Source organism: Salvelinus fontinalis, chromosome 16 (assembly GCF_029448725.1).
Source record: "Salvelinus fontinalis isolate EN_2023a chromosome 16, ASM2944872v1, whole genome shotgun sequence".
NCBI classification, from domain to species: Eukaryota; Metazoa; Chordata; class Actinopteri; order Salmoniformes; family Salmonidae; genus Salvelinus; species Salvelinus fontinalis.
Window position 1 is genome coordinate 32,548,499 of NC_074680.1, and position 21,453 is coordinate 32,569,951.

The window sequence follows — 21,453 nt, forward strand, 5'->3', positions numbered from 1 at the left end:
CTCTGTCAGGAGGAATGGGCCAAAATTCACCCAACTTATTGTGGGAAGCTTGTGGAAGGCTACCTGAAACATTTGACCTAAGTTAAACAATTTAAAGGCAATGCTACCAAATACTAATTGAGTGCATGTAAACTTCTGACCCACTGGGACTGTGATGAAAGAAATACAAGCTGAAATAAATCATTCTCTCTACTATTAGTCTGAAGTTTTACATTCTTTAAAATAAGGTGGTGATCCTAACTGACCTAAGACAGGGAATTTTTACTAGGATTAAATGTCAAGAATTGTGAAACTGAGTTTTTAAATGTATTTGGCTAAGGTGTATGTAAACTTTCGACTTCAACTGTATATACACTGCCGTTCAATATTTGGGGTCACTTAGAAATGTCCTTGTTTTTAAAAGAAAAACATTTTTCTTGTCTATTTAAAATAACATCAAATTGATCAGAAATGCAATAATGATGTAAATCACTATTGTAGCTGGAAACGGCCTTTTTAAACTTTATTTTTGTAATGGAATATCAACATTGTTAGCTAATTCAAGTTTATAATTTAAAAATGACAATTGATCATTAGAAAAACCTTTAGCAATTGTGTTAGCACAGCTGAAAACTGTAGTTCTGATTTAAAGAAGCAATTAAACTGGCCTTCTTTAGACTAGTTGAGTATCTGGAGCATCAGCATTTGTGGGTTCGATTACAGGCTCAAAATGGCCGGAAAGAAAGCACTTTCTTCTAAAACTCGTTAGTCTATTCTTGTTCTGAGAAATGAAGGCTATTCCATGTGAGAAATTGCCAAGAAACTAAAGGTCTCGTACAACGCTGTGTACTACTCCCTTCACAGAACAGTGCAAACTGTCTATAACCAGAATAGAAAGAGGAGTGGCTAATGTGAACAGTGAAGGGTGACTCTGGCATGCTGGCCTTCTAGGCAGAGTTCCTCTGTCCAGTGTCTGTTCTTTTGCCCATCTTAATCTTTTCTTTTTCTTGGCCAGCCTGAGATATGGCTTTTTTCTTTGCAACTCTGCCTAGAAGGCCATCATTCTGGAGTCGCATCTTGACTGTTGACGTTGAGACTGGTGTTTTGCGGGTACTATTTAATGAAGCTGCCAGTTTCTCAAACTAGACACAAACTAGCAAGAGGACAAGTACATTAACTTGTCCTCTTGCTCAGTTGTGCACCGGGGCCTCCCACTCCTCTTTCTATTCTGGTTAGAGCCAGTTTGCACTGTTCGGTGAAGGTAGTAGTTCACAGCATTGTATGAAAAGTTCATTTTTTTGACAACACACTGTATTTCTGATCAATTTGATGTTATGTTAATGGACAAAAAATTAGCTTTTCTTTCAAAAACAAGGACATTTCTATGTGACCGCATTCTTTTGAACAGGTGTGTGTGACTGGTATTGCCCCAAATTTTACCACACTGATATCCTATTGATCTATGTTTGTTGTTCGCCAGGGGTTTCTAAAATGAATTAGGCCAAGCCATAACTCTGTGCAAAGAGTCAAAATTGCTTTAGGATAAAAAAGACTTTCAGGAAATGTGTGTGTGCACACACACCTCCCCCAGCTCAGGTGGTAGGAATGAGGCAATGTTTCATGTGCAGTGTTTCATGGCCGAGCTGCTGGAAGTTAGTTGCTGACTGTTGTTGCTTCCCCTCTGGGAAGGGCTGTGGCCGCCTGATGGGAATCACAAGGTCCAGGCCTACGATGCAATACACACACACACACACACACACACACACACACACACACACACACACACACACACACACACACACACACACACACACACACACACACACACACACACACACACACACACACACACACACACAGCCTCTTCCTTAAACTTGATGCTATCTGTATGGTGCTCAGCCACTGCCTCTCCCTACAGTCCTGCCCATTCCACCCATACTGAGTGAGGCCCTCTGTTGCCTCTCTGACCTTGACCTGATAACTCCTTATCTCCTTCCCAACACAATCACTGGACCACAGAGGAAACCGGGTGAAGGGGCAATACTGCGGCCAAGATCAGTTGGCAAGATTTGACTTCAGAAGTTCACCCTAGACCAAGCAGGATGTATGGGGTTGATCCAGATCGTGTTTAGAACGAGTCAGTTCTGACTCTAAAACCACAACCCATCTCCACCCACATGTCTACGGTGTCACTGGAAAATCCCAGACCCCCCCCACCCACATTCCATTAACAGAAACATGAATGTTGTTACTATCCATATTACTAACAGTTGACTATGACACAGAAGTAGGACTAAGACCATGCTTTCTCCTTGTCTGCCATGGCGTCTGCAACTTTGCTGTTCTGCTCAGATGATCAGCTCTACAATATTCTCATGTGAAGTTATGTCCAGGACTTTAATTTCAGGAGGTGTGTTATGTAGCACTGGGTCATTCTAACAAACACCCTGCCCTGCCTGGCTTTTCAATTTGACATTTGATAGGAACTGTCCATGGTTTGTCATACCACGTTCCTTTCTCCTCTGCTGAGGGGGCAAAGGGACCTCATCTAGGGCTGGTTAGATTGGCATACTGGCAGTTCCCTTCCCTGGTACACATTCTCATCCATGTTCTTAAAAAAAACTGCTACTCGACTCCCTAATTTTTCTTCCTTTTTCGTCTTGTCTTTTTAATATCTCCTCTCGTTTTAATATCTCTTTAATCTGTCCTCTTGTTTTTGTTCCTTTTCCTCTGCTTTCCTTCCCTTCTTCCTCCTCCTTTCTCTTTTCCCACTCCAGCCTCTGAGATAATTTACATTGGGCCGGTCAAAGGTAAGGTTTCTCCTGGTCTTCTGTCTGCTTTCTCCCCTTCCTCGCGGCCTTCCGTTTCCCTTACCCCCCCCACCCCTCAGCTGGGGTGATGGTCTGGTCACCTGACAAGGCTGTATCCATAGGAAGCCAGCTGCTGCCCTTGTAACTAGAGTCAGCTGATTCCCTCAGTCAGGTGACAAGATAGGCTTTGCCTCACTCCAACAGAACCGAGCTCACTAAAACCAGCTTTGCTCACTTTGTGTTTGTTTTGCTAGAAATCTGTTCACGTTTTGCTCAGCAGGTACCAGGAAGAGTGAAATAAAATGATTATGTGGTTGGAAAAAGGGTGGTATGTCCACAACAATACATTCACCCAATTTCAAATGGACCACCCCCATCCCAAATCCATACAGAAGCAATGTGTAGAAACAGACACTTCTATATGGTGACGACACCTCCTAGTTTACATCTAGGTGACAAAGCGCTGGGTGGTCTACCCCTCCAGACCCTAGCAGTCCCCAGTGAAAGGGGTTGAAGGATTAGGAAATGTTAACCTAGATGGTGCCCTCCAGCCCATTTGCACTATCCCACTGAAAGTCAACCGCTGGGAGTAACCACTTTGTCCTGACAGTATATACTCTTACCAGCTTTCGCTAGATGTTTGGGATTCCTCCTGTGAGCGTATTGGAGAGCAGCACTCTAGCTGACCTGCCTTGCCGCCCTCCCTGCATTTGAGTCGACCTTTATAGAGCCTTCTAGAAACCCTTGCTGTTCTCATTACTTTGACTGTATTAGACACATACACACACAGGCCATTTCTTGTTGAGATTGTGGTTTGGCCTGCCTGCTTTTTCAGGCCAACGGGGCCTGGTCAGTGTGTGGGCTGTTACTACACCAAACATACTGGACAGGCTAGCCAACAGGAAGTGTCATGGTTTCACATTGGTTATTTATGTCTTAGTTCAATTATCAATGGCTTAAATCTGAATAGAACTATGTTTTCATACACACAACTCTTTATACACTTCTCTTTCAAGCCAAGGGAGCCCAATCTCTCCCTCCAAACGCACATCCACCGTTTTCCCCTAAATGGGACACAAACAAATCAGAGAGATGCTAGCTTTTACACTTTTGTGTAACACCCTCCACTGCCCAGCCCATATGTTGCTGGTTGTCCTGTATAGTTTGCTCTGTGCACCTCTCAGGCTGTGGACCATGTGATCATGATCGTGTGAACCATGTGCATGATAAAGCATTGGCAGGGCATCAAGAGCACCTGTCAGATCGGTGGTGTTACCAACCACAGGCTGCAAGTGTGCTGTGGAACAATGTTCACTTTTTTTGGAAGGCACTTGTGTTTTGCGCTACACTCACACATTCAGTACCTTCTGTTGCAGGGGACTGTATTGTGACTGTTTTATCATATTCAGTTTTTTCCAGTTTTGGTACTTGTGATGTGTGTCTGTCTTGATGGATGTCACTTACACAATTGGGATCAATTTCAGAAGTGAATTGAAATTCCAATCTAAGAATTGAAAATAAATGTTATTGGAATTTTAATCATTCTCTCAAACTGAAATGGAATTGAGCCCAACATTCCTCAGTCTAACTCAGGGTACAAAATGTGTTGTCTGATTTGCAGGGAGCATCTACTCCAGTCCAGGCCTGTACAGTAAGACCATGACCCCCACCTATGACTCCAGAGACGGCAGCCCCCTGTCTCCCACCACCGCCTGGTTCGGAGACAGCCCCCTTTCTGAGGGCAATCCCAGCATCCTTGCTGTCAGCCAGCCAATATCCTCGCCCGATATCCTGGCTAAACTCTACAAGTCCCAGTCCCTCCTGGACAAGGCCAAGATCAACCAGGGGTGAGTCGCCCTAATAATAACCATCTAGCACCAGTCTTGTCTGCTGTACTGCAACTGGCCCCTGTTTCACAACTTTGTTAAAACTTTGAGGTCATTCTGTTTGTGGAACCTTTTTTCAGAAGTGTGACAGTCACTGTTCTGTCAAATATGGTGTGTTTTATTTCTCGTGTGTGTGTGAAGGTGGCTGGACTCGTCCAGGTCTCTGATGGAGCAGGATGTCAAGGAGAACGAGGTGCTCCTCCTGCGGTTTAAATACCACAGCTTCTTCGACCTCAACCCCAAGGTACAGTATATGGACTTTTTTTCCATCAGATGAGACTTTAGGGTTTCTCTTAACTTTTATTGCATTTCTCTGAATTGTGTAACAGCTTACACACCACAAACAAAATATGCACACACACTCCCCACCAGTCTACATCTGCAACTGGCAGATTTTGGGGGGGCGTAGCGTGGAGAGGAAGTACCCCTCTGGGCCGTCCTGTTTTCTCAGCTGGAATGTCTCTCACTGCTGTGTGTGGGTCTATGCTATGTACTTGTGAAGAGGCAGGCTTAGTGCTATGTGTTCTCCCCCCTGCAGTACGATGCCATCAGGGTGAACCAGCTCTATGAGCAGGCCAAGTGGGCCATCCTGCTTGAGGAAATAGAGTGCACTGAGGAGGAGATGATGATGTTCGCCGCCCTGCAGGTGAGAAGTGTGTGTGTGTGTGCGCGTCATGTTAATTGGCCTGGTTGAGGACTGCTTACTAAGCCCTCCAGTAGTTATCTTCTCTATTGGCTCACTGCCCGTTGAACAGGACACAGCAGAACAACTAATGAATTGAATGGGCGTGTTGCCCAGGGGTTAGACTTGGATGTGGTGGGTGTCTGGTCTGCTTCAGTACTCAAATTCAGAAACATGGTTCAGCAAATCCACCACTTTTCAACCTCGTTTTCATTATCTCTGGCACAATACCAGTCTACATATGTGAAAAAGTTAAATAAAAAAATAAAAAAATTGATTTTAAAACACAGATTCACCGTGACGTGGGGAGAGAAAATACCCTATCTCTGGCTAGAAACTCTTTGCAGGTTTTGAAAATCACACTTTTTCTTTCTTTTAATCCTACCCTGTGATATCAGAGAAGCATGTTTTAGGACGTTTCTTATCTTTTTAGCACATACAGAACCGGTCAAAAGTTCGGACACACCTACTCATTCCAGGGTTTTTCATTATTTTCACTATTTTCTACATTGTAGGATAATAGTGAAGACATCAAAACAATGAAATAACACATATGGAATCATGTAGTAACCAAAGAAGTGTTAAACAAATCAAATTATATTTGAGAGTCTTCGAAGTAGCCACCCTTTGCCTTGATGACAGCTCTTGGCATTCTCTCAACCAGCTTCATGAGGTAGTCACCTGGAATGCATTTCAATTAACAGGTGTGCCTTGATAAAAGTATATTTGTGGAGTTTCTTTCCTTAATGCGTTTGAGCCAGTCAGTTGTGTTGTGGCAAGGTAGGGGTGGCATACAGAAGATAGCCCTATTTGGTAAAAGACCAAGTCCATATTATGGTAAGAACAGCTCAAATAAGCAAAGATAAACGACAGTCCATCATTACTTTAAGACATGAAGGTCAGTCAATGTGAAAAGTTACCTCTGCTGCAGAGGATAAGTTCATTAGAGTTACCAGCCTCAGAAATTGCAGCCCAGATAACAGACGCATCTCAACACCAACTGTTCAGAGGAGACAGCGGGAATCAGGCCTTCATGGTCAAATTGCTGCAAAGAAACCACTACTAAAGGATACCAATAATAAGAAGAGACTTGCTTGGGACAAAAAAACATGAGCAATGTACATTAGACTGGTGGAAATCTGTCCTTTGTTTTGATGAGTCCAAATTTGAGGTTTTTGTTTCCACCTGCTGTGTCTTTAAGTAGGTGAATGAATGATCTCCGCTTGTGTGGTTCTCACCGAGGAGAGGGTGTTTTGCAGGTGATCCTGTCTGTGATTTATTTAGAATTCAAGGCACACGTAATCCGCATGGCTACCACAGCATTCTGCAGCAATACGCCATCCCATCTGGTTTGCTCTTAGTGGGACTATCATATGTTTTTCAACATGACAATGACCCAACAAACCTCCAGGCTGTGTAAGAGCTATTTGACCAAGGAGAGTGATAGAGTGCTGCATCAGATGAGCTGGCCTCCACAATCCCCCGAACTCAAACCAATTGAGATGGTTTGGGATGAGTTGGATTGCAGAGTGAAAGAAAAGCAGCCAACAAGTGCTCAGCATATGTGGGAACTCCTTCAAGACTGTTGGAAAAGCATTCCAAGTGAAGCTGGTTGAGAGAATGCCAAGTGTCCGAAGCTGTCTCGTCAAAGAGTGGCTACTTTGAAGAATATAAAAATATATTTTGATTTGTTTAACTTTTTTTTTTGATTACAACATGATTCCATATGTGTTATTTCATAGTTTTGATGTCTTCACTATTATTCTACAATGTAGAAAATATTAAAAAATAAAGGAAAACCCTTGAATGAGTAGGTGTGTCCATCCTTTTGACTGGTATTGTATGTAGACACTTGTTTGGTCCTGGCGATAATGAATAGGAGGTTTTAAATGGCACAATTGTCCTTTTAACTGTATGCAATATTGTATGCTTGCATGGAACAACTGCAATGAAACCAAAATGATCCTGTCTGATGCCTGGGCCTTAGCCCCTTGCTATTTCTGACCCTCGTAAAGCCTGAGTGACAGGACCTGGGGGCGCCAGCGTGTCCTCACCCCCAATGGGTAATTATAGAGTAACCACAGCTACTAGTGCTGAGCGATTTAGTGCTTTTTGAGGTCCGTTCGGTTTCGGGTTCAGTTATTAAAAAATAAACACGGTTTTCGGGTTTTGATACATTTTATATGAAATGTACGATGCATCAAGTAGGTTGAATGCTGTAACACAGAATGAAACAATGAATAAAAGTCACATGATGGTAGTGACTGCCCATTACTGCTTATCTCTTATTGACCATTTATTTACATTATTTTATAAAAATAATCTCAGTTGTGTATATTACATTAGTTTTATTATTTCATTCCAAGTAATCTCATCTCTATAGAGCTGCTGCCTACTGTATGCTGTCTGATAAAATCACTATTTTAGTAGTTATTCAATGTAAATAAGGCATACTTTTATGACTGCTGAACACCAGCTATCATTCACTTAGATCATGTATTTTCAGGTAGAGATACCTTGCGAGGCAACTGCTCTCTACCCTGCATTCTTCTCTTTTCTCAACCTCTCCGTGTCTGCCCCACGCTATCCTAACATAGCAGGCGTAAAAGAAATGCACAGACTGGACAAGTAGGTGCACAGTGGATTATGGTCATTGTCAGTGGCGATTTTAGCATGCAAATCTTGGTGGGGCAAAGCTGTCCCAACACCTTACCACTGCTACACCTGGCTATCAGCGGAGTCTTGTCTGGCAGCAAAACAGTTAATTCAGTCTCATTTACTGCCTTAAAAAAACACAGCTGATATGGCTGACTTGCTTAACCCTTGTGTTGTCTTAAGTGTAAAAATAACCCTCCACTTTGTTTAACAGCAGAAAACCCCCTAAATAATTTTTTTTTCAACTTGAAATTTGATGACTTTTCCTAGAGTGACCCCAACATTAGAAAAAGTGAAACATCGCCTTTGTTAATATTTCCATGAAAGCTGCACACCACCAGGGTAGAAAGATTGTCTTACATGCTGACCAGATATGTCGTGTGCACGAGAGTCGCAAAATAAATTTAGAAATCCAACGAGCGTCTGTGACGCCAAGGGCTAAAATAGAACTCATTCCTATATCTGACGCAGATCGCGCTGCAAGTCCTGCCTCTCCCATCTCCTCATTGGTTTATAGAAGCAGGTACCCATGTGCCATCTCCTCATTGGTTATACCCACGTGGGTGATAGAAAGACAAACTGTTTTGCCGGTAGTCGTGGTAATACAATTAAAGTTTAGATGCGATCACCATATAATTTAAACGATGAAAAAGCCTGGAAGGAGGAGAGATGACTAGAAACGATTCGGTTGGCCGTTTTATGTGTGGATTAATTGTCGGAGTAGAGATCCTTGTGCTTTTCAGGTAAAATAACAACTCAATATTTATATCCCAGGACAAATTAGCTAGCAACAGCAAGCTAGCTAAATAGGACAAATTAACGTTAGCTAGCAAGTGCAAGCTAACAAGCTAAATTACCATACATGTTTCATGCTTTTCGACCTGTCCCCAAATTAATGTCATTGGTTCAGAGTTTGTTTTGATATTTTAACCTGCGTGTCGTGATCGCGTTTGGTGTGGGGGGGCAAAATAAATTTATGCACGATGGCGCACGAAGGCGCATGCGCGCAACCGGTTTGGGCAAGGTGTTAGGGTCATTTCTGACCCGGCAGTTATAAAATAATTTACACACCACAAAGACACACACACGCGCAATGAGAAATTGAGATTGTGTGCTACTGATTGAACTCAGACACAACTTTATTGTGCATGTGCAGCATCTCCCCTCCACGACCCCACACATGACTCAAGTTCACAGACAAAATAAACAATTTCAGACAAAAGAAACATTTGTTGAAAGCATTGTTTACTAATGGGGGATGTAGTCAGAGCCTATAAAGGTGCTGCAGATGACAGTCCCTCCAGTTCTCTCTTTGCTGAAGCCATCGTAGATCTGATTCTTTTCAGATGTCCAGGAGGAACAAGAACATTTAGAAGAGGAGGAAGTATCTGAAGAAGATGGGGAAGAATACAACCCAAAGCACGATGCATCATCTTCAGATGAAGAAGAAATCCCCCAAGCTGAGACATTTTTGTCAAAGAAGAGCAAAATAACATGGTCCTTGTCACCATATGACAACCAGGGCAGGATGGCAGCACAAAATGTCATATGACCCCAGGACCCACAAGACATGCAGTTGCCTATGCCCAGGACATCGCCTCAACATTCTACATGTTCATCACACCAGCCATCGAATAAATCATCCTGGAGATGACAAATATGGAGGATTTCCGTAAATATGGAGACAACTGGAAAAGGATGGATGAGATTGACCTCCATGCCTACATAGAGCTGCTAATCTTAGTGGGTGTGTTTAGGTTTCCGAGGCGAGGCTACATATAGTCTCTGGGATGCAGAGAGTGGAAGGGTGTTTCTCCGTGCCACGATGCCACTGAAAGTCTTTCACACTTTCTCAAGAATGCTACGATTTGATAACCGTGAGTCAAGACCTGCAAGACGTGTGAGAGACAAACTGGCGGCCATAAGAGAGGTCTGGGAGAAGTGGGTGGAGTGTCTGCCATACCTCTACAACCCTGGGCTTGAAGTAACAGTGGATGAGTAACTGGTTCCATTCAGAGGTAAATCTGTATTGTAAGTGATTTTCACTTAATTTTATTATGTATTGCTGTAATATCATTGATTTATGTTCTTCACGTTTTTGTTTTGTATCTTATTTTATTCTTATTGTTGTTTGACCCCTCCCACAAGGTGTATAATGGTTAAAAAAAATGGGAGAAGACTACTATTTTGTAGTTGAATTCCTCATTGTATAGTACAACTATGTTGCCAAAAAAGTTCAAGACTGTTATTTTTTCCCTTCAATAAAATGCATTCAAAACTACTTTCTGCTACTTCCTAGGCTATACAAGTGCTATCTATTACAATTCTGAGTTGGATGGAAATTCAAAACGCATTTTCCCAGTTAAGGCTCATTTTTCCTGAGTTCCCAGTTGTCCTGAACTCAGCCACTGATTCCTTCACTCATTGTTGAATTTGTGATTTTCAACTTGTTGTCCAATGGCCGATGAGCACCAATACGTTTTATCTGTAATTTCTCTTCATTTATCTTCAAATGACAAGGATTAAAAATGATTTTGCAGTCGATTGTCGACTTGATTCATAACTGCTAGCTAAGATTTTGAAAGTGTGATGTTGACATAATTAGTCCAATCAAAGCTTCTGTAGAGAATGTGATTTGATGTAATTTTATCTGTGGCCAATGACCTTTAGCCTTCTTGGATGGGCACTTCTAATATAACTATTTGGCAGCACCCAAGGTGCTACCCTTAGACTTGGTGGCGACGTAGTGTCCTCATGAGTGACAGAACACTGAGCCAATCATGGTGACGCGTTCTGTATTTTCTGCTAGCTTGCCCCACCACAGAAACCACTGAGCTAGGCTGAAACGCCTGTATTTTGGAGCTGCCTTACTCAAGAAAACAAAGAGTCCATGTTTGTATGCTGCTTTATTTAACTCAATTAAATATACGCTAACGTTCAAAAGTTTGGGGTCACTTAGAAATGTCCTTGTTTTTGAAAGAAAAGCACATTTTTTGTCCATTAAAATAACATCAAATTTATCAGAAATACAATGTAGACATTGCTAATGTTGTAAATGACTATTGTAGCTGGAAAAGGCAAAACAAAATTATAGGTATGGAATATCTACATAGGCGTACAGAGGCCCATTATCAGCAACCAGCACTCCTGTGTTCGAATGGCACGTTGTGTTAGCTAATCCAAGGTTATCATTTTCAAAGGATAACTGATCATTTAGAAAACCCTTTTGCAATTATGTTAGCACAACTGAAAACTGTTGTGCTGATTTTAAAGAAGCAATACAACTGGCCTTCTTTAGACTAGTTGAGTATCTGGCGCATCAGCATTTCTGGGTTTGATTACAGGCTCAAAATGGCCAGAAACAAATAACTTTCTTCTGAAACTCGTCAGTCTATTCTGGTTCTGAGAAATGAAGGCTATTCCATGCGAGAAATTTCCAAGAAACTGAAGATCTCATACAATGCTGTGTACTACTCCCTTCACAGAACAATGCAAACTGTCTCTAACCAGAATAGAAAGTGGGAGGCTCACAAATGAGCAAGAGGTCAAGTACATTAGAGTGTGTAGTTTGAGAAACACATGCCTCAAGTCCTCAACTGGCAGCTTCATTAAATAGTACCCGCAAAACACCAGTCTCAACGTCAACAGTGAAGAGGCAACTCCGGGATGCTGGCCTTCTAGGCAGAGTTGCAAAGAAAAAGCTATATCTCAGGCTGGCCAATAAAAAGAAAAGATCAAGATGGGCAAAATAACAGACACTGGACAGAGGAACTCAGCCTAGAAGGCCAGCATGCCAGAGTCGCCTCTTCACTGTTGACGTTGAGACGGGTGTTTTGCAGTTACTAAAAAAATGACCAGTTTGCTGAATGACGAGCCATTGTAGTTAATTATCACATTTTCTGTGCTAAACTATGTTGAGTATTGGCCTGTTGGAAACTACAACTCCCTACTCCATCACACAGTTCGGGCTTGATCTGATTTATCTTTAGAGAAAAAACAATGAAATGGAATTCAAATAATTTAACCGACATCGGTGAATGAGGAGTTTTTAAAAACCAAAAAATAACATACAAAAATACCGGATGGACCACCCACACCAACCGGACCTGTAGCCTTCTACACATTCCTCTATCCCCATTTACACTGAAAGCTGTTAACTAACATGCTACGTTTTCCAACAGGGGCCGAGACATTTATTAATACACCATTGGTTGAGGGTTTAGTGTTTCGACACCCCCTGAGGAGATGCTGATCGGCAGTTTGTTTGGATTAACAGCTAGCCTGTCGCTACCTGTCTGTTAGCACAGCTATCTCACTCTCTCTTGCTAAGTTAAAGGTAGCTGTTTGAGTCATGGCTAAGGTTTCCCTGAAGTCAGGCAGGAAGAGAAGGGGTGGGTTTATTACATTAAGTGGTCTGTGTCCAGGGAGCTGGCTGGCATTAGCAGGCTATCACCTGGATATGTCAGCGTGTCTAAGTATAGCGATTAGCCCGCCACGTCCAGCTCAGTAAACAGGCCTGTATTTGGAGTCCTGCCCATAGGGTGGAGAATAAAAGCACCAGGCATGGTCTGCCAATCAGCCTACTGCTCCCAATTCCAACCCTATACATACAACACACACACCAGTAAAAGACATCTCAGAAACACATGCGTGCACCAGAAACACATGCGTGCACCAGAAACACATGCGTGCACCAGAAACACATGCGTGCACCAGAAACACATGCGTGCACCAGAAACACATGCGTGCACCACAAACACATGCGTGCACCACAAACACATGCGTGCACCAGAAACGCATGCGTGCACCAGAAACACAGTGTAGTGTGGGTCTCAGAGGTAGATGTATGGGGAGATTCTCATTTGGGCAAAAGACTGTCCTCTCTCCTCCGTCCCTCGGAAACCGATAAGTAGTTGAGTGTTGTGGCAATTTGTTAGTAGGTAAACAGGAGTGTCCTCCCCTCTCGATAGCCACCTTTCATTGAGGATACTTATGTTTATCCTAATACATTTTTGGGGATCACTCTACACATTTATTTTGGGATCCACCCCCTGTAAACATAATTTTTGTAATGACGTGTGAGTGGAGAATGACCGTCTCATTTCAAGCAAACAAATTTCCAACCACGTTCACTCTCCTCGCCGACTCTCCTCGATTAACTTTGACCTATTTCAAAAGGAGGCAAGGGAGGAGAGAGGACGCATGAGGTGAGCAAATCTAATTGAGAAAAGGCCATGGTGACAGAGGGAGAAGCCTTTGTCCTACATTCTGAAACCCTAGCTGGCTATGGGCGCTTCCGCCACAGCGTCCTGAAATACGCCTCTTTTCCTTTCCAGTCCACTCTACCTCTCTCACCCCCACACCACCTCACTCACTCACTCCCTCCCTCTAGGCAGCTGTTCATTCATATATTGAAGGGGACTAGTGGGAGGTGGGGTGGCTTGAAGTATAAATACCGTTTGTCAACAAGTTGTATTGAGTGTTGGTGAGTCATAGGCTTAGTGCCATAGTGGATCAGACCGTTCTGAGACTGACTCTCGTTGGTCCACATGATAATGAGTGAATGGCCAGGCAAGGTCAGGGACTCTTCCCAATATAACAAACAGGATTCTGAACAGACGAGACGGTATTTCCATTGTGAATCCGTGTAGAAATGTTGCACGCGGTGTCCCAAGTCTGCACTACTCACATATGCTTCTATTAAAGACACATTTACAGTCACTGCTGAGATTGCAGCATCTAGACCCTCCCACCCATTTTCTCTACTAAATCCTACCCTCCCGCCCCCCAAAGCCACTCCGTCTCCACATGGTTGCTACACACTGAACACATACTTTGTTTTACAGTCATATTGTGGAGGCCAGGTCATCTGATGCAGCACTCCATTGCTCTCCTTCTTGGTCAAAAAACCCTTATACAGCCTGGATGTGTGTTGGGTCATTGTCCTGTTGAGAAACAAATGATAGTCCCACTAAGCGCAAACCAGATGTGATGGCGTATCGTTGCAGAATGCTGTGATAGAATTCAAGGTACACTTAACCAGCATGACTAAATAAATCAGACTGTGTCACCAGCAAAACACCCCCATACCATAACACCACCACCTCTATTCTTTATGGTGGGAAATACACATGCAGAGATCATCCGTTCACCCACACCGCGTCTCACAATGACACGGCGGCTGGAAACAAAAATCTTAAATTTGGACTCCAGACCAAAGGACAAATTTCCACCAGTCTAATTGCTCGTGTTTCTTGGCCTAAACAAGTCTCTTCATCTTATTGGTGTCCTTTAGTATTGGTTTCATTGCAGCAATTCGACCATGAAGGCCTGATTTCATGCACAGTTGATGTTGAGATGTGTCGGTTACTTGAACTCTGTGAAGCATTTATTTGGCCTGCAATTTCTGAGGCAGGTATCACTAATGAACTTATCCTCGGCAGCAGAGGTAACTCTTGGTCTTCCATTCCTGTGGCGATCCTCATGAGAGCCAGTTTCTGCATAGCGCTTGATGGTTTTTGCGACTGCACTTGAAGAAACGTTCTAAATGTTTTATCTTCCGGATTGACTGACCTTCATGTCTTAAAGGGACTGTTTCTCTTTGCTTATTTGAGCCCTACAACTTTTGACCGGTAGTGTACATAGAAACGAAACCCAGTGGAGCAAAACAGAAAAGTGAATGTATGTATTTTTCTTTTTTTTTTTCTTCTATTGACGATCTTAATATATAACAGGAGACTTTGATCATGTGGTATTGAAATGACATGTCACCTTCATGGCATATAGTGTAAAGGACTGTAAGATAAACCTTAAAAACCCCTTCTCTATTTGTCCCCCAGTACCACATCAACAAGCTGTCCATCATGTCGTCAGGAAACCACATGAACAACAGTGAGAAGGAGGTGGACGAGGTTGACGCTGCCCTGTCAGACCTGGAGATCACCCTGGAGGGAGGCAAGACCTCCAACACCCTGGTACTATACCTTACTGTCCTATACTAACCCCAACCCTGTCAGACCTGGAGGGAGGAAAGACGTACTATACCTTACTGTCCTATACTAACCCCAACCCTGTCAGACCTGGAGGGAGGCAAGACCTCCTACACCTTACTGTCCTATACTAACCCCAACCCTGTCAGACCTGGAGGGAGGCAAGGCCTCCAACACCCTGGTACTACACCTTACTGTCCTATACTAACCCCAACCCTGTCAGACCTGGAGGGAGGAAAGACGTACTACACCTTACTGTCCTATACTAACCCCAACCCTGTCAGACCTGGAGGGAGGAAAGACGTACTACACCTTACTGTCCTATACTAACCCCAACCCTGTCAGACCTGGAGGGAGGAAAGACGTACTATACCTTACTGTCCTATACTAACCCCAACCCTGTCAGACCTGGAGGGAGGAAAGACGTACTACACCTTACTGTCCTATACTAACCCCAACCCTGTCAGACCTGGAGGGAGGAAAGACGTACTATACCTTACTGTCCTATACTAACCCCAACCCTGTCAGACCTGGAGGGAGGAAAGACGTACTACACCTTACTGTCCTATACTAACCCCAACCCTGTCAGACCTGGAGGGAGGAAAGACGTACTACACCTTACTGTCCTATACTAACCCCAACCCTGTCAGACCTGGAGGGAGGAAAGACGTACTACACCTTACTGTCCTATACTAACCCCAACCCTGTCAGACCTGGAGGGAGGAAAGACGTACTACACCTTACTGTCCTATACTAACCCCAACCCTGTCAGACCTGGAGGGAGGAAAGACGTACTATACCTTACTGTCCTATACTAACCCCAACCCTGTCAGACCTGGAGGGAGGAAAGACGTACTACACCTTACTGTCCTATACTAACCCCAACCCTGTCAGACCTGGAGGGAGGAAAGACGTACTACACCTTACTGTCCTATACTAACCCCAACCCTGTCAGACCTGGAGGGAGGAAAGGCCTCCAACACCCTGGTACTACACCTTACTGTCCTATACTAACCCCAACCCTGTCAGACCTGGAGGGAGGAAAGACGTACTATACCTTACTGTCCTATACTAACCCCAACCCTGTCAGACCTGGAGGGAGGAAAGACGTACTACACCTTACTGTCCTATACTAACCCCAACCCTGTCAGACCTGGAGGGAGGCAAGGCCTCCAACACCCTGGTACTACACCTTACTGTCCTATACTAACCCCAACCCTGTCAGACCTGGAGGGAGGAAAGGCCTCCAACACCCTGGTACTATACCTTACTGTCCTATACTAACCCTGTCAGACCTGGAGGGAGGAAAGGCCTCCAACACCCTGGTACTATACCTTACTGTCCTATACTAACCCCAACCCTGTCAGACCTGGAGGGAGGAAAGACCTCCAACACCCTGGTACTACACCTTACTGTCCTATACTAACCCCAACCCTGTCAGACCTGGAGGGAGGAAAGGCCTCCAACACCCTGGTACTATACCTTACTGTCCTATACTAACCCTGTCAGACCTGGAGGGAGGAAAGGCCTCCAACACCCTGGTACTATACCTTACTGTCCTATACTAACCCCAACCCTGTCAGACCTGGAGGGAGGAAAGACCTCCAACACCCTGGTACTATACCTTACTGTCCTATACTAACCCCAACCCTGTCAGACCTGGAGGGAGGAAAGACCTCCAACACCCTGGTACTACACCTTACTGTCCTATACTAACCCTGTCAGTCCTGGAGGGAGGAAAGACCTCCAACACCCTGGTACTATACCTTACTGTCCTATACTAACCCTAACTCTGTCAGACCTGGAGGGAGGAAAGACGTACTATACCTTACTGTCCTATACTAACTCTGTCAGACCTGGAGGGAGGAAAGACGTACTATACCTTACTGTCCTATACTAACCCTGTCAGACCTGGAGGGAGGAAAGGCCTCCAACACCCTGGTACTACTATAGTTCACTGAATGTTACTTTACTGCAATACAAGAGGCTTGTTCAGAAGGCTAAATACTGTAGTTGGTATCACATGTGGCCATTGTTAAACGTACCCCTTACCAAATGACTGCAGTTTATACAGCTTATCTGAGGAGTCCAATTTGTAAGTCGCTCTGGATAAGAGCGTCTGCTAAATGACTTAAATGTAAATGTAAGTTGAAGCTTGATTACACAACTGTTCCTTTATGTGCAACGCTGAAGTCAAACTTGAGGTCATTGTTAGTTGTGCAGAATCCTGCCCTTCTCCTTTCATCAATAAACGTGTTTGTTCTTCTCTTCCTCTCAGGGTGATATCACGTCCATTCCTGAACTGGCCGACTACGTCAAAGTCTTCAAGTAAGTTCAATAAATGCTTCTGCTGTAGAAGTTGTCTTTAATCGCAGCTCAAGAATAAGTGTATCATCCTGAAATCCTAATCTTAACTAAGGTTGCAAAATTCCAGGAACTTACAATTAAATTCCCTGATTTTCCTAAATCCCGGTTGGAGGATTTCCGGAATCTGGAGGGAATAAGCAGGAAATCTGGAATCCTCCAACCAGGAGTTCTTGAAAACCAGGGAATATATTGAAAGATTTTTGCAACCCTTATCTAAACCATTAGGGAGTAATTCAAAACTGACCTTGGGGGATCACGTGTCCCTTGAACGAGATGGCCACATGAACTAAGAGCTCCGCACAAGTAGTTTCCAATTCTTAATCTTACCTCCACTTCAAGTTAACTCCTTTAGCTTTAGTCAAAAAAAGTAATGGCGGCTACAAAAGGCGACATTAAAGGTGACATTTTTACCCGGACCCGAGCATTAGCCGTGGAAAAAGGCTCCAAGAAACAGCTAGCTTCTGAAAAAGCTAGCACCATTAGCCAGGAGCAAGAGAACCCCCCCCCCCCCCCCCCCACATCGCACTCTGTCAAAGACATCCTTTCTGAGCTGAGATCCCAACGTACAGAGCTCAACTTCAAATTAGATTGCCCCCTATCTCACTGAGCTGAGACTTAATGCAATGTGATAACCCTGGAAAAATGCTTTGCCTGACATCAACAACAAGATAAGCATCAACGCGGGGCGCCTGGATGAGGCAGAGGGGCGGATGCTATTCATGGTAAACTCACTGACAGACGCCATGGAAACAACAGCATCTGCTAAAAAGAAAATAGAGCATCTGGAAGAGAAAACAGAGGACCTGGAAAACAGGGGGCTAAGGAATAATTGTGTTCTATTAAATCTGGGCGAAAAAGAAGAGGGAAACATGCCACTGATCCGCTACCTGCAAGACAAACTTCCCGAGTGGCTCCACCTGTCCACCGACAGGCCCATAGAACTGGAGAGAGCTCACCGAGCACTGAGGCCCCCACCAGCAGCCAGACAACCACCGCGCCCAATCACTTACGTTTCCTGAGATTCACTGACAAGGAACGAGTCCTACAGGCGGCGAAAATCAAAACTATTACAATGGGAAATGCCAAACTCACTTTACACCAGGACCTGTCAGCTGGAATACGCCAAAAGCGCAGAGTGTTTGACGAGGTGAAGAAATACGCCATTGACCGAGGCATCTTTAGGGGATTCAAATACCCAAACGACCTCAGCATTCTTCACCAAGGAGCCCTGCGACACTTCAAAACTCCAGAAGAGGCAAAATGTTTTTTGAAGGACAATCCTGGTCATTGAGAAATGGACCAATGACTAAATGCGATTACTGTTATTACTAATGGAGGTAAGACAACATATAGCCGCCATCTAAAGGCCCACCCGCCCCACTAAGTGTCATTTTAGCCGTCTAATTTATTTTATTTTCTTTTAGCTGAGAGGGATAGGCTCTGTAGCCTAACCTAGGCCTACTAACGTTTCAGCCTACTTTTATTTCCCCCTTTTTAATTTTTTTTTTTTACTTATTATTTTCACATAGGCCTCCACCATCTATAGGCTGTTGATTTACAATACATTTACAGACCTAACGAGAAGCTCAATGTGTCAATTTTATGCCTATGGCCTTATCCTTTTACGTTTGAATAAAAACAAACAACTTATCCTATAGATCCTTCTTAAGGATTTGCCCCAACATTTCTGTTTTATCAGGGCTAATCGTTTGGACCAATGTGCTTTGGGGGAGGTCTATGTAGGCTGGGCTATTGATTTTTTTTTTTCCCTCTTTTTAATGTGGTCTGTACGTTGTCACTTACTCAGTGCAGGGCGGAGATGATGAGACATTTCTTTAGTGGGGAGGGGGAGACGTTGTGCGTTAACTGTTCCCGTTTTTTTTCGTAACACCAAGGAGCTGAGCGTGGGGCTAATACACTGCTCAAAAAAATGAAGGGAACACTTAAACAACACAATGTAACTCCAAGTCAATCACACTTCTGTGAAATCAAACTGTCCACTTAGGAAGCAACACTGATTGACAATAAATTTCACCTGCTGTTGTGCAAATGGAATAGACAAAAGGTGGAAATTATAGGCAATTAGCAAGACACCCGCAATAAAGGAGTGGTTCTGCAGGTGGTGACCACAGACCACTTCTCAGTTCCTATGCTTCCTGGCTGATGTTTTGGTCACTTTTGAATGCTGGCGGTGCTTTCACTCTAGTGGTAGCACGAGACGGAGTCTACAACCCACACAAGTGGCTCAGGTAGTGCAGCTCATCATGGATGGCACATCAATGCGAGCTGTGGCAAGAAGGTTTGCTGTGTCTGTCAGCGTAGTGTCCAGAGCATGGAGGCGCTACCAGGAGACAAGCCAGTACATCAGGAGACGTGGAGGAGCCCGTAGGAGGGCAACAACCCAGCAGCAGGACCGCTACCTCCGCCTTTGTGCAAGGAGGAGCACTGCCAGAGGAGCACTGCCAGAGCCCTGCAAAATGACCTCCAGCAGGCCACAAATGTGCATGTTGGAGTTGCAATTCAACGGCTCAGATACGAGACGTATGTGGCAGGATCTACAGGAAATTACGGACTACAAAAACAGCCACGTCGCGGACACCGACGTCTCGCTTCCAGACAAACTAAACACCTTTGCCCGCTTTGAGGATAATACAGTGCCACCGTCACAGCTCACTAACAAAGACTGCACCCCCTCTCCTTCTCGTGAGTGAAACATTTAAACGTGTTCACCATCGCAAGGCTACTGGCCCAGACGGCATCCCTAGCCACGTCCTCAGAGCATTCATAGACCAGCTGGCTGGTGTGTTTACGGACATACTCAATCTCTCCCTATTCCGGTCTGTTGTCCCCACATGCTTCAAGATGGCTACCACTGTTCCTGTACCCAAGAAGGCAAAGATAAGTGAACTAAATGGCTATGGCCCCGTAGCACTCACTTCTGTCATCATGAAGTGCTTTGAGAGACTAGTCAAGGATCATATCACCACCACCTTACCGGCCATACTAGAGACACTTCAGTTTGCATACCGCCCCAACAGGTCCACAGATGATGCAATCGCCATCACTGCACACTGCCCTATCCCATCTGGACAAAAATAATACCCATGTAAAAATGCTGTTAATTGACTACAGCTCACCATTCAACACCATAGTACCCTCCAAGCTCATCATCAAGATGGAGGGCTTGGTCTCAGCCCCACCCTGTGCAACTGGGTCCTGGACTTTCTGACGGGCTGCCCCCAGGTGGTGAAGGTAGGAAACGCCTCCACTTCACTGTTCCTCAACACAGAGGCCCCACAAGGCCCTCTCCTGTTCTCCCTGTTCACCCACAACTGCGTGGTCATGAACGCCTCCAACTCAATCATCAAGTTTGCAGACGACACAACAGTAGTGGGCTTGATCACCAACGACAACGAGACAGCCTACAGCGAGGAGGTGAGGGCCCTCGGAGTGTGGTGTCAGGAAAACAACCGCTCACTCAATGTCAAAAAAACTAAGGAGATGATCGTGGACTTCAGGAAACAGAAGAGGGAGCACCCCCTATCCACATCGAAGGGACAGTGGTGGAGAAGGTGGAAAGTTTTAAGTTCCTGGGTGTACACATCACAGACAAACTGAAATAGTCCACCCACACACAGTGTGGTGAAGAAGGCCCAACAGCTAAAAAAAAATGTGCTTGTCACCCAAACCCCCCACAAACTTTTACAGATGCACAATCAAGAGCATCCTGTCGGGCTGTATCACAGCCTGGTACGGCAACTGCACCGCCCTCAACCGCAAGGCTCTCCAGAGGGTAGTGAGGTCTGCACAACGCATCACCAGGGGCAAACTACCTGCCCTCCAGGACACCTACACCACCCGATGTCACAGGAAGGCCAAAAATATCATCAAGGATAACAACCACCCGAGCCACTGCCTGTTCACCCCGCTATCATCCAGAAGGCGAGGTCAGTACAAGTGCATCAAAGCTGGGACCTAGAGACTGAAAAGCGGCTTCTATCTCAAGGCCATCAGACTGCTAAACAGCAATCAACTCAGAGAGTCTGCTGCATACATTGAGACCAAATCAGTGGACACCTTTTAAT

General features: G+C 44.5%; 1 protein-coding gene across 6 annotated transcripts in view; it reads left to right on the forward strand.

Annotated features, from left to right (window-relative positions):
* LOC129813042 (fermitin family homolog 2-like) overlaps positions 1 to 21,453 on the forward strand; it is an 84,237-nt gene that overhangs the window by 48,459 nt on the left and 14,325 nt on the right. For 3 of the 6 annotated variants that reach the window (XM_055865181.1, XM_055865182.1, XM_055865183.1), the window contains exons 5-10: positions 2,757 to 2,789; positions 4,411 to 4,636; positions 4,817 to 4,919; positions 5,214 to 5,321; positions 14,852 to 14,986; positions 17,280 to 17,329. In XM_055865181.1, coding sequence (XP_055721156.1) covers positions 2,757 to 2,789; positions 4,411 to 4,636; positions 4,817 to 4,919; positions 5,214 to 5,321; positions 14,852 to 14,986; positions 17,280 to 17,329 — 655 coding nt within the window. The remainder of the gene's footprint in view (positions 1 to 2,756; positions 2,790 to 4,410; positions 4,637 to 4,816; positions 4,920 to 5,213; positions 5,322 to 14,851; positions 14,987 to 17,279; positions 17,330 to 21,453) is intronic. The other 3 variants (XM_055865184.1, XM_055865185.1, XM_055865186.1) reach the window with 1 other exon arrangement.